Raw genomic sequence first — 12,148 nt, forward strand, 5'->3', positions numbered from 1 at the left:
CCCCCCCCCACCACGCCACCATGACGACACGACCCGATCACGACGCGTCGTCTCCCTCTCTGTACCCCCTTCCCCTCCCCTCCCTCCCCTCCGACACACTTGACTCGAGTACACCCACTGGCCATGCTCCGTAGTGTTCTCCATGCAGGACGGGTGTGCAGTAGAGGTGTTGTGAGCTATGGCCTTGGTGGTGGTGGTGGTGGTGGTGGTGGCCTCTCCGCCATGGGTGTGGCGGGACGGGTGGCGCATGGCTCGTCTATTGCTGGGGTTCCCAGAGGGGAGGGTACGTAGGCAAGAGGGGGGTATGGGCATGGGTGATGGTGGAGGTGATGGGGGTGATGGTGGTGGGGGGTATGGGCATGGGTGATGGTGGAAGGTGGTGGGGGTGATGGTGGTGGGGGGTATGGGCATGGGTGATGGTGGAGGGGGGTATGGGCATGGGTGATGGTGGAGGTGATGGGGGTGATGGTGGTGGGGGGTATGGGCATGGGTGATGGTGGAGGTGATGGGGTTGATGGTGGTGGGGGGTATGGGCATGGGTGATGGTGGAGGGACTCACATCGCCGTACAATCAACGTCATCGTCGTCATCGTCAACGTCAACGTCATCATCATCGTCAACGTCATCATGGCCATCGTGCTTGTCATCGTCTTCAATGCCACAGACCGTGTCCCGCTCAACCTAGCCCGCGGCGATACGGTGGGATCGTTTGTGGTCGAGTCGGTGACGCCGGTGCCTGCGCTGGCTCTCGACGCCATCGAGCTGCGGCATCCGAGCGGGGCGAGCTATGTGCATCTCGACACGGCGGATACGCACAACACGTTTGCCATCGGCCTGCGGACGCCGCCAGAGTCAGACAATGGCGTCTTTCACATCCTCGAGCACATGGTGCTCTGCTCGTCGGCCAAGTACGCCGCCCGCGATGTGTTCTTCAACCTCTCGCAGCGGACCCTGGCTACCTTTCTCAACGCCATGACCGCTGCCGACTCGACCATCTACCCCTTCTCCACTGTCCACGCCCAGGACTTTGCCAACATCCTCGACGTCTACTGCGATGCCGTCTTCTTCCCCAACCTCACCAAGCACGACTTTGATCGCGAAGGCTGGCGCCTCGAGCTCGACGAGGCCTCGCCCGGCGGAGTTCGCTATCACGGCATTGTCTTTAACGAGATGAAGGGCGTGGTGACGGACCCTGCCGCTTGGTTCTACTACCAGCTCAAGGCGCTCCGTGCCGGCGCTCCGCTCGACCGGGCCAGCCTCACCGTGCCGCGCGGCGGCGCCGCCTCGCCGTACGCTTACAACTCGGGCGGCGACCCGCTTGCCATCCCGTCGCTGACCCACGACGAGCTCCGCGCCGCCCACGCCAAGTACTACTCGCCGGCGAACGCGCTGTTCTTCTCGTACGGCGACCTCCCGCTCGCCCACCACATCGAGTACCTCGAGGACAACGTGCTCTCGCGAGTCCCGCCATCGCCTGCCGGCTCCATTGTCCTCCCGCCACTCCCGCGGACACCCGCTGCCGAGCGCGCCGTCATTGCCGGGCCCTTTGACTCGCTCTCGGCGCCCGACGCACAGGTATACCACGGCTCCGAGTGGCTGGCTCATGACCTCGGCTCGGCCTCGCCGGCGGCCAACCTCAACTTGCAGCTCCTCTCGTCGCTCCTGCTCAACGGCGCAGCGTCGCCGGTCTACAAGGCCGTCATCGAAACCGGGCTTGCCGCCGACTACTCTCAGCGGACCGGGCAGAATACCGAGATGGCGACGGCCTCGTTGGGCATCACCTTCCAGGGCATCTCGTCCAAGGCCGGGGCGACGGACCGCATCGACGATGCCGTCGCCGCCGCCCTAGACTCGGTCCGCGCCGATGGCTTTGACCCGGCCCGCATCGACGCCCTCCTCCACCAGATCGAGATCTCGCTCAAGGCCCGTCCTGACAACTACGGCCTCGCGCTCTCGTCGTCGCTCCTTCACTCGACCTCGCTCGGCGCCTCGCTCCCGGACCTTGTCCGCATCGAGGAGACCCTCGACGAGTTCAAGGCCGACCCACAGGGCGCGCTGGCGGCCACGCTTGACGCGCTCCTCGCCTCCCCGCCGGTCACCCTTACCATGGAGCCCGAGCCCGAGTTCCTCGCCTCCCGCGACGCCGCCGAGGCCGCCGCCCTCGAGGTTGCCGGCGCGGAACTCTCCGCGGGCGCAAAGGCCGAGCTCGAGGCGGTGACCAAGACCTTCTACGCCCGTGAGTCCGAGGACGTCTCAGCGCTCGCCGACACGCTCCCGGCCATCTCCATCGACGAGTGCTCCGAGGAGCTGACGCGGCGGAACGAGACCGTGATCGCCGCGCCGTCGGGCATCTACACCCACGACGCACCGACCAACGGCCTGGTGTACGTCCGGGCGCTGACGCGGGTGCCTGACGAGCTCGCACCCGAGTCGGCTGCGCTCCTCCCGCTCTACGCCTCGCTCCTGCCCTCGCTCGGCACCGACGGCGGGCGCGGCAAGGTCCCGTACGCCACCATCGACCAGGAGCTCCAGATGAAGGCCGGCTCGCTCTCGGCCGGCATCTCGCTCGCCGACGCGCTCGATTCGTCGGCCCACTTTACCGAGCGGGTCAGCGTGTCGGGCTCGTTCCTTGAGGCCAAGAGCGCCGACGCGCTCAACCTCTTTGCCGAGATCCTCACTGCGCCCGACTGGACCGACACGGAGCGGATCGGGACGCTGGTGGCGTCGATTGCCGGCGAGCTCTCGTCGTCGATCCAGTTCTCGGGCCACTCGTTTGCGGCGCTCAACGCGCGCTCGCGGCTCAACCGGGTCAACGCGCGCTCGGAGCTCTTTGACGGCCTCTCGCAGCTCAACGTCCTCGTTCCGCTCGCCAACGAGCTCGCCGCCGTCGACTCGCCGGCCGAATCACCGCTCCTCGCCTCGGTCATGGACGCGCTCGGCGGCCTGCACGCCCGCATGATCGCCGGCGCCTGGGGCCAGGGCTCGGCGTTCTCGGTCGTCGCCCCGACTGCCGCCGACTACGTGGCGCCGGTGGAGGACTTTGCCGGCGCGCTTGGTGCGCCCATCACGTCGTCGCCGCTCCCGGCGTCCGCGCCGTCGCACCCGGCCGGTCTCCCTTCACCCGACGCCTTTGCCCCCGCCCTCCGCTCCGAGTACGTCGTCCTCCCGTATCAGGTCCACTACGTGGCGTCAGCCATCCCCACCGTTCCTGCCCTTCATCCCGACGCCACGCCGCTTTCGCTCCTTGGCTCGATCCTCTCGTCCGAGTACCTCCTCCCGGTTGTGCGGCAGAAGGGCGGTGCGTATGGCGCGGGCGCCTCGCAGTCCTCGGGCGCCTTCACCTTCTTCTCCTATCGCGATCCGCAGTCGACGGCCACCCTCGACGCCTTTGCCGGCTCGGAGGCCTTCTGCAACTCGCTCTCCGACGCCGAGCTCGGTGCCATGCTTGCCAGGGCCAAGCTCCGCGGCGTCGCCCGCCTCGACGCCCCGCTCGCGCCCTCACAGTTTGGCGCCGCCTACTTTAACGCCGGCGTCGAGGACGACGTCCGTCAGCAGCTCCGCTCGGCTCTCTTTGCCGCCTCAGTCGACGATCTCCGCCGCGTCGCTGCCGAGCACCTCTCGGCCTCTGCCCCGCGCTCGTCGACCATCATCGGTCCTGGTGGCGCCTCGGTGCCTGCCGGCGATGACTGGGTTGTTGTTGATCCTGCTGCCAATGCCCGTGGCTAACGGCACACAATCATTGGCCAACGATCATTGTAGCTCCCCTCCCCGGCACAGACACGGACACAATCAATGGCCTACGATTAATCACGTTCCCTCCAAGCACAGACACGGACACAATCAATGGCCAACGATTAATCACGTTCCCCCTCCCCTCCCCGACACAATCAATGGCCAACGATAACACTCGAACAACGGGACAGCACTCGACTCAAGGGTGAGACCGCCGTGTTCCGCAGCTCTCGCCATGGCGGAGACAGGCGCAGCAGGCGGAGGAGAGTCGCAGAGCAGAGGTGGAGGACACAGCAGCAGGATGATGGCTGACGCTGTCCACGCTGCCACCCAGGCCATGCTCACCGCACCATTGCAGCCAGCAGACCAGGCAGAGCGCCCTGTCGCTGCGAGCACTGGCGAATCACTCAATTTCAGCCAAAAATCGCAATCTCGCTCATCTCCACAAATCGCTTCCGCTCCGTCTCCTGCGTCCGCTCTCGCTCCTGCGGCTGTTCCTTTATCTGCAGCGATGAGCACAAGCTCCCCATCCGGCAAGGTCGCCTCGGACGCTGCCGCCGTCATCGTCGTCAAGTCCGAGCCCATCGATGATCAGCCCGGCGCGACTGACGCCCACGGTATCAACCTTGCTGGGCCGATGGAAGACGGTGTCGCGTCGACAGTGGCGCAGGTCAAGCTCGAGGGACAGGCCAAGGTCGAGACCAAGGTCGAGGCCAAGCCTCCGCCCAAGATCAAGGCGGTTGCCACTGCGAGCGCGTCCAAGTCAGCGGCAGGTAAGGCCAAGGCGGCAGGGGCCGAGCGGAAGCGGAAGCGCAAGCCGAGCGCCAAGGTCGTTGCGGCACGGAAGCGATCCAAGCGCGGCGGAGCCAAGGTGGAGGAGGACATCCACGCGCCGTCGTCGGGCATGCGGCGATCGGGCAAGTACTACCACCCCAAGGCCGACCAAGAGAAGGGTGTGCCGACGGTAGTGCCGGTCAACGCCCTCCCGCTCCTCTTTGACCGCATCATGGTGACCTTCTCGGAGGAGGAGGCAAATCGGGTCAACGCATGGGCGGTGCAGAACGCACTGGTGGCCTACGCCATGATGTCCAAGACGTACGTCCCGCCCGAGGGCCCGCTGGTCATGATGGAGGACCTCATGGCCGAGGTCCACTCAAATGCCATCTACGCTGTTCCCTTTGTCCGCATGGACAAGCCGCTACTCGACCCGTCGCTTGCCGCGCCGTCGATTGTTCCGCCGACCGCTCCGTCGGCTGCCGCCGTCGACGCCGCCGCCGCGGCCGCCTCGGCACACACGGCGCTACAGGACGACAGCGAGTACAACCCGCTCCTCCCGCCGCCCATCGAGCTCGCTGCTGCCCGATCATCGGCCTCCACCGCCGCCGCGGCCGCGGCCTCGCCGGCCGTCTCGGCGCTCAACGCGCAGCTCTCCAAGTTTGACAAGTTTGTCGGCTCAAAGGCCGAAGCCCGCAAGCGATCGTACCGAGCGACAGGTGACTACGAGCGCAAGTGGACGGTGCTCGAGGTTGTCCGCTTTGTCGAGGGCTACGCCGCCATCCCCTCGGGTGCCACCGCCAACCGCCGCATCGCCGAGCACATCGGCACTGACCTCTGGTCCTCGCACGTCGCCCGTATCAAGCGCGCCTACAAGAAGGATCCCACTCCGTTCGACGACATCGTCGCAAAGTACAAGGCCGGCAAGCTCCGCGACGATGCCCACGCCTACCCCTGACACCTCTCGGTCGGGCTCGCGGCAAGCATGGCTGCCTTTACTTACCTCTCTGGCTATGCCGCCTTGTCTGCAGCCTTTGCCGGGGCCGGCAGATCGAATGGGCGATGGGTGACGAGCATGCGGAGGAGGAGGCAAGCCGGGACAACGAACCACGGCGAGTTGAGGCAGAGGACAAAACCAAAGTGCGGCGTGGGATGCTCACCGTAGGCCTCCTCCATCATGATGATAAAGACGATGGTCATGATCGACGCGGCGTAGACCATGGTGACGTCCCGAATCCAGGCGCAGCCCTTGGCAAAGGCGTAGAGGCCGACCATGTAGTACGGCCCGTAGAAGAGGACATCGGGCCAGAGCGTGGCCTGCCACCACGCCGGCCGGGCGAGGAGGACCGGATCAAACGCGCGCGAGTAGGCATGGATGAGCTTGATGAAGGCCTGCGGCGGCCACGGAGCGGCGGCCACTTCGGCAGCGTTGTTTGGGTCCGCAATGATCAGCTGCTCGATGTCCACCAGATACGTCACCAGCACCAGATTGAGCACAAAGTAGCCGAGAATGCACCAATCGGCCGGCCGCTGCGAGAGCGGGGCAGGACGCGCGGGTGCTGCGGCCACAACTTTTTTTGTCCGCTCGCAACGCCACCGCCCACCTGCCGCCACACCATCGCACATGTCGTCAGCACACTCGCCACAGGCAGAACAAGACACGAGTACGTCACCGCAGTCATCAGGTGCTCCATCCACGGCTCAAAGCCAGGAGTCGCCGTCATCCTCACCGGGGCTTTACAAAGTGAGGTGTGCCCGTGGCCTCTTTCCCGCCCCCTCCTCCCGCCCGGCCCAACGGCTGGCCGGCCGTCCCGGCGCGAGCAGATGCGCGCCGCCTGGTGGATCACGGTCGGAAAGAGGGACATCAAACTGTGGATACCATCGCCGCGTGTGCAGTGCGCATCGCTTGTGCGTGTCGCGCGCGTGCGGATGGAGAGGGCGGGAGAGCTGATGCTGTGTGTGCGGCATGCGTGCGGCGACGGCGGATCGAGCGAAGATCACTCATATGCTGTCGAATGCGGCGCAGGCGGCGTGAAGGGATGCTCGCGTGGCAACGGTGGCTTGTCTCATTTACTCGCCGATCGGCAACATGCGGGGGACGGTCAATGGGCGGCCCAGAACGAGTGACGGAGGGCGGGATCGCTGACATCGCAGCGGGAGAGGTTGGTGGTGATGGAGAGGAGACCAAGCTCAAAAGCGGCAACGAGGTCGATGTCGGCGTCGACCGCGGGCGGGGCGAGGCCCTGGATGGCAGCGGCGTGATCGACCGACTCGTAAAAGGCAATGAGATTCTCGAGGGCGAGGTTGAAGCGGGTGTAGACCGGGTCAAAGAGGTCGGTGATAAAGTTGGTTTCGACGAGGGTGCGTATAAGCGCCCGGTGCAGCCGGATGTTCCTGTTGATCGGACGCGAGAGGAGGACCTGCAAGACGATGACGCCGATAAGCATGGTCCTGGGCGTCCGCGACCTGAGCTCGTCAGTGATGTTGCGAACGAGGCCTACGAGCGCCGTGGACGAGCAGTAGGCCTGTGGGGTGACGAGGACGGCGGTGACGAGCGACCACGAGGCGATGCGTTTGGAGAACGGGGTCCAGCAAGTCGGCGCGGCGGCGCCCACAAACAGGTTGGCCAGCTGGGCGTGCCGAGCGTAGAGGATGTCAGGCACGGCGGTTGCGTCGATCGAGACCGAGTCGGTGACGAGGGCGATCGGCACATCGGTGCACCACAGCATGGGGATGTCAGACGATGAGCCGTCCTCAGAGGTGGAGGTCATGTCGTCCACGCCACGCCATGGATGGAGGGTGCAGTACGGGCAGGTGGCGCACATAAAGGTGCGATGAGTCGATGAGCCGCAGGTGTAGCAGTGGTTGTGCGGGGTGGTCAGCTCCGAGCCGGGAGCCTCCATGAGGGTGGCGACAACGACAGGCGCCCACCGCTCCAGGTACGTGCCGCGGAAGAGGCGCCAGTGCGACGGCGTCCAGTCGTGGAGGAGAGCGTGGACGGCGCCGATACCTGGCGCGCGGCAGTTGGCATCATCGCAGTCACAGAGTTGGTACGCTGCAGGCGACGCGCCGTCGGGAACCTCACCATTGTTCTCGTCGAGCTCGGCCAGCCGGCGGAGCCATGACACGCCGAGCCGGTCGACGGTCGACTCGAGCGTCCGCGAGCTCGCGATGTCTTTGGGCGAGTATGGTAGCTCCTCGGCGGCCGGCTCGCGGAGAAGGAGTGAGACAAAGAGACCGGCGATGTTGAGCTTGAGACCGCCAAGCGGCTCGAGGAGGACGGCACCGGCGAGGAGGGCAAGGAGGCGGGCCGAGAGCTTGAGCACCCCGACCGCGCAGGCGAGCTTGAGAACTTTGAGGACGAGAGCGCGACCAGCGCCTGCGCGAGCCTCGACGAGGGCACGCGGAGCGGCGACGAGAAGGGCTTCGACGAGGGCTGACGGAAGCGGCGAGGACTCGGGCGAGTCTGTCCGGAGAGCGGCCAAGACAGCGTTCCAGAGCTCGACGTGCGTGACTGGATGCTTGACGGCAGCGTCTACAAGCTCGGCGACGAGCGAGGGGAGCGGCGAGGCGAGGAGAGACGGCTGGCGCATGGAGAAGGCACGAAAGGCGTAGAGGTCGCGGTAGACAAAGGCCGAGTTGAGGGAAAAGGCGTGGAGGACGTCTGCGATGGCGCGGTCTGCGTCGCCGACGTCGCGGTACATCTCTGCGCGCCAGAGGAGGACGCCGCGGTCGTAGGGGTCGAGTTCGAGGGCGGTGGTGTAGTCTGCGCGTGTTGCAGCGTAGCGGTGAAGGAGCTCTGCGGTAATGGCGCGGTTGCAGTAGGCGTCGACCATGTCTGGGGCGAGGGCGATGGCGGTGTCGTACGAGGCGAGGGAGTCCTCGCGGCGGGAGACGTTCTGGAAGCCGATGCCGAGGTTGTAGTGGAGGATGGACCGGATGTAGACGTGGCGTGGGTCGGCAACGGCTATGCCGGCGGAGCAATCGGCGATGGCGTGGTCGTACATGCCCGAGCGCGAGTGGCAGAAGCCACGGCGCGAGTGGGCCATGAGCAGACGCGGACAGAAGCAGAGGACGAGGTTGAAGAAGCGGATGGCCATGGCGTACTCGCGGAGCTGGACGTAGACTTTGCCCCAGAGGTAGAGGAAGTGGCCCTCGATCTTGGGTTTCCCGGGGAACATGATCGGCGACATGACCTGGAGGGTGAGGCCGGCGTTGGGCGGACGCGTTGTTCGTCCGTCACGGCCGTAGACGGCGACAAGTGGGTCAAAGGCGGCGGCGCCCCATGTGGCGGCGTCGAACGGGCCGTCCAAGCTAGGGAGGGTGGCGGGATCGACGTGCTGCTCGGGAGCAGCAGTAGCAGCAGGGCGCGCAGCAGCGTCTGCGCCGGGCGATGATTCGGTGGCAGCCACTGAGTTGATGTAGCCCGCGGCGGTGTGAGCAAAGAAGGCGAGGAGGGCGTGGAGACGGGGAACGTGTTTGGACGGCGGCTCAAAGGAGAGGGCCTCGTACGGCACGGCCTCGCTCCAGTTGTACTCACCGGCCTTGAGGCGAAAGTTGAGGGTATCGACCCAGCGATGTGTGTAAAAGGCAGCGAGGCTTTTGATGGCCCAGGCGCGGGCGGCGAGGACGTTGGAGCCCTTGTCGTGGATGACCACACAGTGACAGGGGCTCATCGGTGCCGCGATGCAAGCAAGCAGTTCGTCTGCTGGCTGCATCAGTAGCTCGTCCAGCCTGTTGGCAGCGGCTGCGTCCTTGAGCATCTCGATGATGTTGTCCACCGAGGGGAGGGTGGAGTGGCTGCGATGGTTGGGCTGGTCGGGCTGGTCGGGTTGATCATCATGTCCGACATGACCGGGCTTGTCACCTTGCCCGACGTGATCGACCTCACCGACTTGGCCACCACGGTCACCATGGTCACCACGGTCACCTTGCCCGACGTGATCGACCTCACCGACTTGGCCACCACGGTCACCATGGTCACCACGGTCACCTTGCCCGACGTGATCGACCTCACCGACTTGGCCACCACGGTCACCATGGTCACCACGGTCACCTTGCCCGACGTGATCGACCTCACCGACTTGGCCACCACGGTCACCATGGTCACCACGGTCACCTTGCCCGACGTGATCGACCTCACCGACTTGGCCACCACGGTCACCATGGTCACCACGGTCACCTTGCCCGACGTGATCGACCTCACCGACTTGGCCACCACGGTCACCATGGTCACCACGGTCACCTTGCCCGACGTGATCGACCTCACCGACTTGGCCACCACGGTCACCATGGTCACCACGGTCACCTTGCCCGACGTGATCGACCTCACCGACTTGGCCACCACGGTCACCATGGTCACCACGGTCACCTTGCCCGACGTGACCGGGCTCGTCATCTCGCCCAGCCCTCGCAGCCTCCCGTCTGGTGGCAAAGAACAGACGATGAGGTGGCGGGGGGAGAGTGAACAGCAATGGAGAGCATCTCCCCCCACATCATCCCTCCATTCACAGGTAATAAGATGCGTAAACAACATCTCTACACAAGCCATGTGCAATTGATATTCGTGTCTCTATGTACTTTTTCCCCTTGATGCCCTTGAAGGACAGGGTTTGGGAACCGAGTGGCGCGCGGCGAGCAGGGGAGGGGTCAGGGGTCAGGGGGGGGGGGGGGGGGCACAGGTCGCAGGGGGCAGGAGGCGGAAGGCAGGAGGCGGGAGGCAAGACAAGGAGGCGCGCGCGGGGGGGGGGGGAGGGTACCGTTGGTATAACACTCCCTCCTGCAATCTCCTCCTTCCTCTCCCTATGCTGAGTGTGAGGTGTGGCTGTCGGCTGTCGGCTGGTGTTCCTGTCTCGATTCGGGCAAGTCGTGTTGTTCTTTGCTGTCCCGGCTCTCATTCACTTACTTGGTCGGCCGGGATTCGCTGAGGACCTACATGAAGCAACATGAAGCACCATGAAGCAGCCATCAAGTACCATGAAGCATCATGAAACACCGTGGACACCGTGGAGGGATCAAACTGGATGAGTTTGTGCTGAATGGTGTCATCAGAGTAGATGTCCATGGTGATTGGTACTGGAAGTCGAGGGGGTATGCTATGCTGGGAACAACGAACGAGAGCAGCTGAGAGGGCGAGCAAGGAGAGGTGCACACAAGGAGCGAAAACAGGTGGTGTATTAGCTACTACCCAAAACAGCCATGGCAAGAGCGGGCTTAGTTGGCGACGCACAGGCGCTGGATCTCGGCCGACGGATGGAAGATGTTGGGGTCCTGCGGGGCGGCGTCAAACTCAAAGAACCGGTACTCGATGGTCTCCGACGGGCCAGTGCGACGGTCATGGACTTGGAGGTACACCGGATCACCAGTGTGTGCGTTCTCAGCGTACGTCACCGAGTTGTGGTCGTGATGATCGGCGGCATGCCAGATGTACACCGTCTGGAAGTCGATGTCACCCTCGCCGACAAACTCAAAGTGCTCAAAGTTGGGGATGGGCATAGTCCCGTTGTGCATCTTCTGCGACTCGCAGAAGACCGAGTTCATGCCGTAGAAGACCTGATCCGCCTTCTCGCGCTTAAAGTCCGCGTACTCGGAAAAGCCGTACGTCTCACCATGATGCTCCACAGCACCGTCGACACGCGCAACCTGATGCGTCTGCGAGACAAACCAGCGGAAGAACTGCGGCCGCCTGCGCTTCTCGTTGTGCGCCATGATCGTCGCCGAGTAGTCCTGGCCACTGTCTCGCCGACCGTCATCCCACCTGTAAGTGCCGCATCATGTGACTCTCCCTCTCAGCACCCTCATACACGGCTGCACACCATCCGTGCGTGGCATACATATATATATGAATATATATGTGGCTAATACGGAGGCTAGCTGGTCGGAGGCTTGCTGGTTGGCAGGCTGCCTGGCGGCAAGCGGCGTTTTTCGCCCCCAACCCCCGCCACTTCCAAGGCTATGGAACACGAAGCTGGCCACGGCTGAACTCGCTACTAAGGAGGGACATAGCATGCGGTATCCTCCAAACCTATACAGAGTTTGAACGTCATGGCGTGGTTTAACCGCACATGTCCGCAGGGTATGTGACGGGTGCGGAAGGAGGAAAACCTGGCACGCGTGCCGCCGCCAAGTCGCACCGCCACGCACAGCGCAAAACACCAAACGTACCACAGGCTTGGGAGGAGAGGCGGCCAAGGCCAGAGCCACAAGAGCCAGCATGACAATAATCGCCACCGTGAGCTTCATGACAAACAGAACAACAGTCAAGTGTGCTGCTTGCCCTTTGGCTCAGCTCAGGCGCGCGCTGACTGGTCAGGTTTCGGGCGAACCATCCGCCGCAGCTGGCGGCTCTGTCTACCAGCCGTCACCCAACAAACAATTATTTCACGTTGGAATTAATGGTTCACGCCAAGACGCGTAATGGCAAGCATATGCGACACCCAAGTGCTGTCAACCCAGCCCCCCCCCCCCCCCCCCCCCCTCCGTTCACGGGCTACATAAGGCGACCACACCGCTCTCGCATCACAATAGTCTCAAGGCGCAACGCACATGTTGCGGCACATGGGTATGTTCTCAGGAGAAAGGGGGATAAGGGGAGGGGGAAGGGTGAAGGGGCTGGAGGGAAAGGGGGTGGGTGGTGATCGTC

The 12,148-nt window shown here is 64.3% G+C and overlaps 4 protein-coding genes across 4 annotated transcripts; 1 reads left to right on the plus strand and 3 right to left on the minus strand.

Moving 5' to 3' along the window:
• Positions 1-228: 228 nt before the first annotated feature.
• AMSG_10805 (presequence protease) lies at positions 229-3,726 on the plus strand (the record flags this gene model as incomplete). Its single annotated transcript, XM_013897786.1, has 2 exons — positions 229-283; positions 665-3,726. The coding sequence occupies exon 2, from the start codon at positions 886-888 to the stop codon at positions 3,724-3,726; it is 2,841 nt and encodes a 946-aa protein (XP_013753240.1). The 5' UTR covers positions 229-283; positions 665-885.
• Positions 3,727-5,484: 1,758 nt separating this feature from the next.
• Positions 5,485-6,230, minus strand: AMSG_10807 (uncharacterized protein; the record flags this gene model as incomplete). Its single annotated transcript, XM_013897787.1, has 2 exons — positions 5,485-6,077; positions 6,131-6,230. The coding sequence occupies 2 exons, from the start codon at positions 6,228-6,230 to the stop codon at positions 5,518-5,520; spliced, it is 660 nt and encodes a 219-aa protein (XP_013753241.1). The 3' UTR covers positions 5,485-5,517.
• A 378-nt stretch (positions 6,231-6,608) lies between these two features.
• AMSG_10808 (tetratricopeptide repeat domain-containing protein) lies at positions 6,609-10,170 on the minus strand (the record flags this gene model as incomplete). The annotated part of the gene is made up of 2 exons (XM_013897788.1): positions 9,362-10,170; positions 6,609-9,320 (listed from the first exon to the last, which is right to left on the minus strand). The coding sequence occupies exons 1-2, from the start codon at positions 10,055-10,057 to the stop codon at positions 6,609-6,611; spliced, it is 3,408 nt and encodes a 1,135-aa protein (XP_013753242.1). The 5' UTR covers positions 10,058-10,170.
• A 494-nt stretch (positions 10,171-10,664) lies between these two features.
• Positions 10,665-11,790, minus strand: AMSG_10809 (uncharacterized protein). The gene is made up of 2 exons (XM_013897789.1): positions 11,671-11,790; positions 10,665-11,239 (listed from the first exon to the last, which is right to left on the minus strand). The coding sequence occupies exon 2, from the start codon at positions 11,212-11,214 to the stop codon at positions 10,720-10,722; it is 495 nt and encodes a 164-aa protein (XP_013753243.1). The 5' UTR covers positions 11,215-11,239; positions 11,671-11,790; the 3' UTR covers positions 10,665-10,719.
• Positions 11,791-12,148: the final 358 nt, after the last annotated feature.

Source organism: Thecamonas trahens (genome assembly GCF_000142905.1).
Source record: "Thecamonas trahens ATCC 50062 unplaced genomic scaffold supercont1.64, whole genome shotgun sequence".
NCBI classification, from domain to species: Eukaryota; order Apusomonadida; family Apusomonadidae; genus Thecamonas; species Thecamonas trahens.

Excerpts from the sequence above, each read along its gene's own strand:
- AMSG_10809 (XM_013897789.1), bottom strand. The coding sequence starts at position 11,214 with ATGGCGCACAACGAGAAGCGCAGGCGGCCGCAGTTCTTCCGCTGGTTT.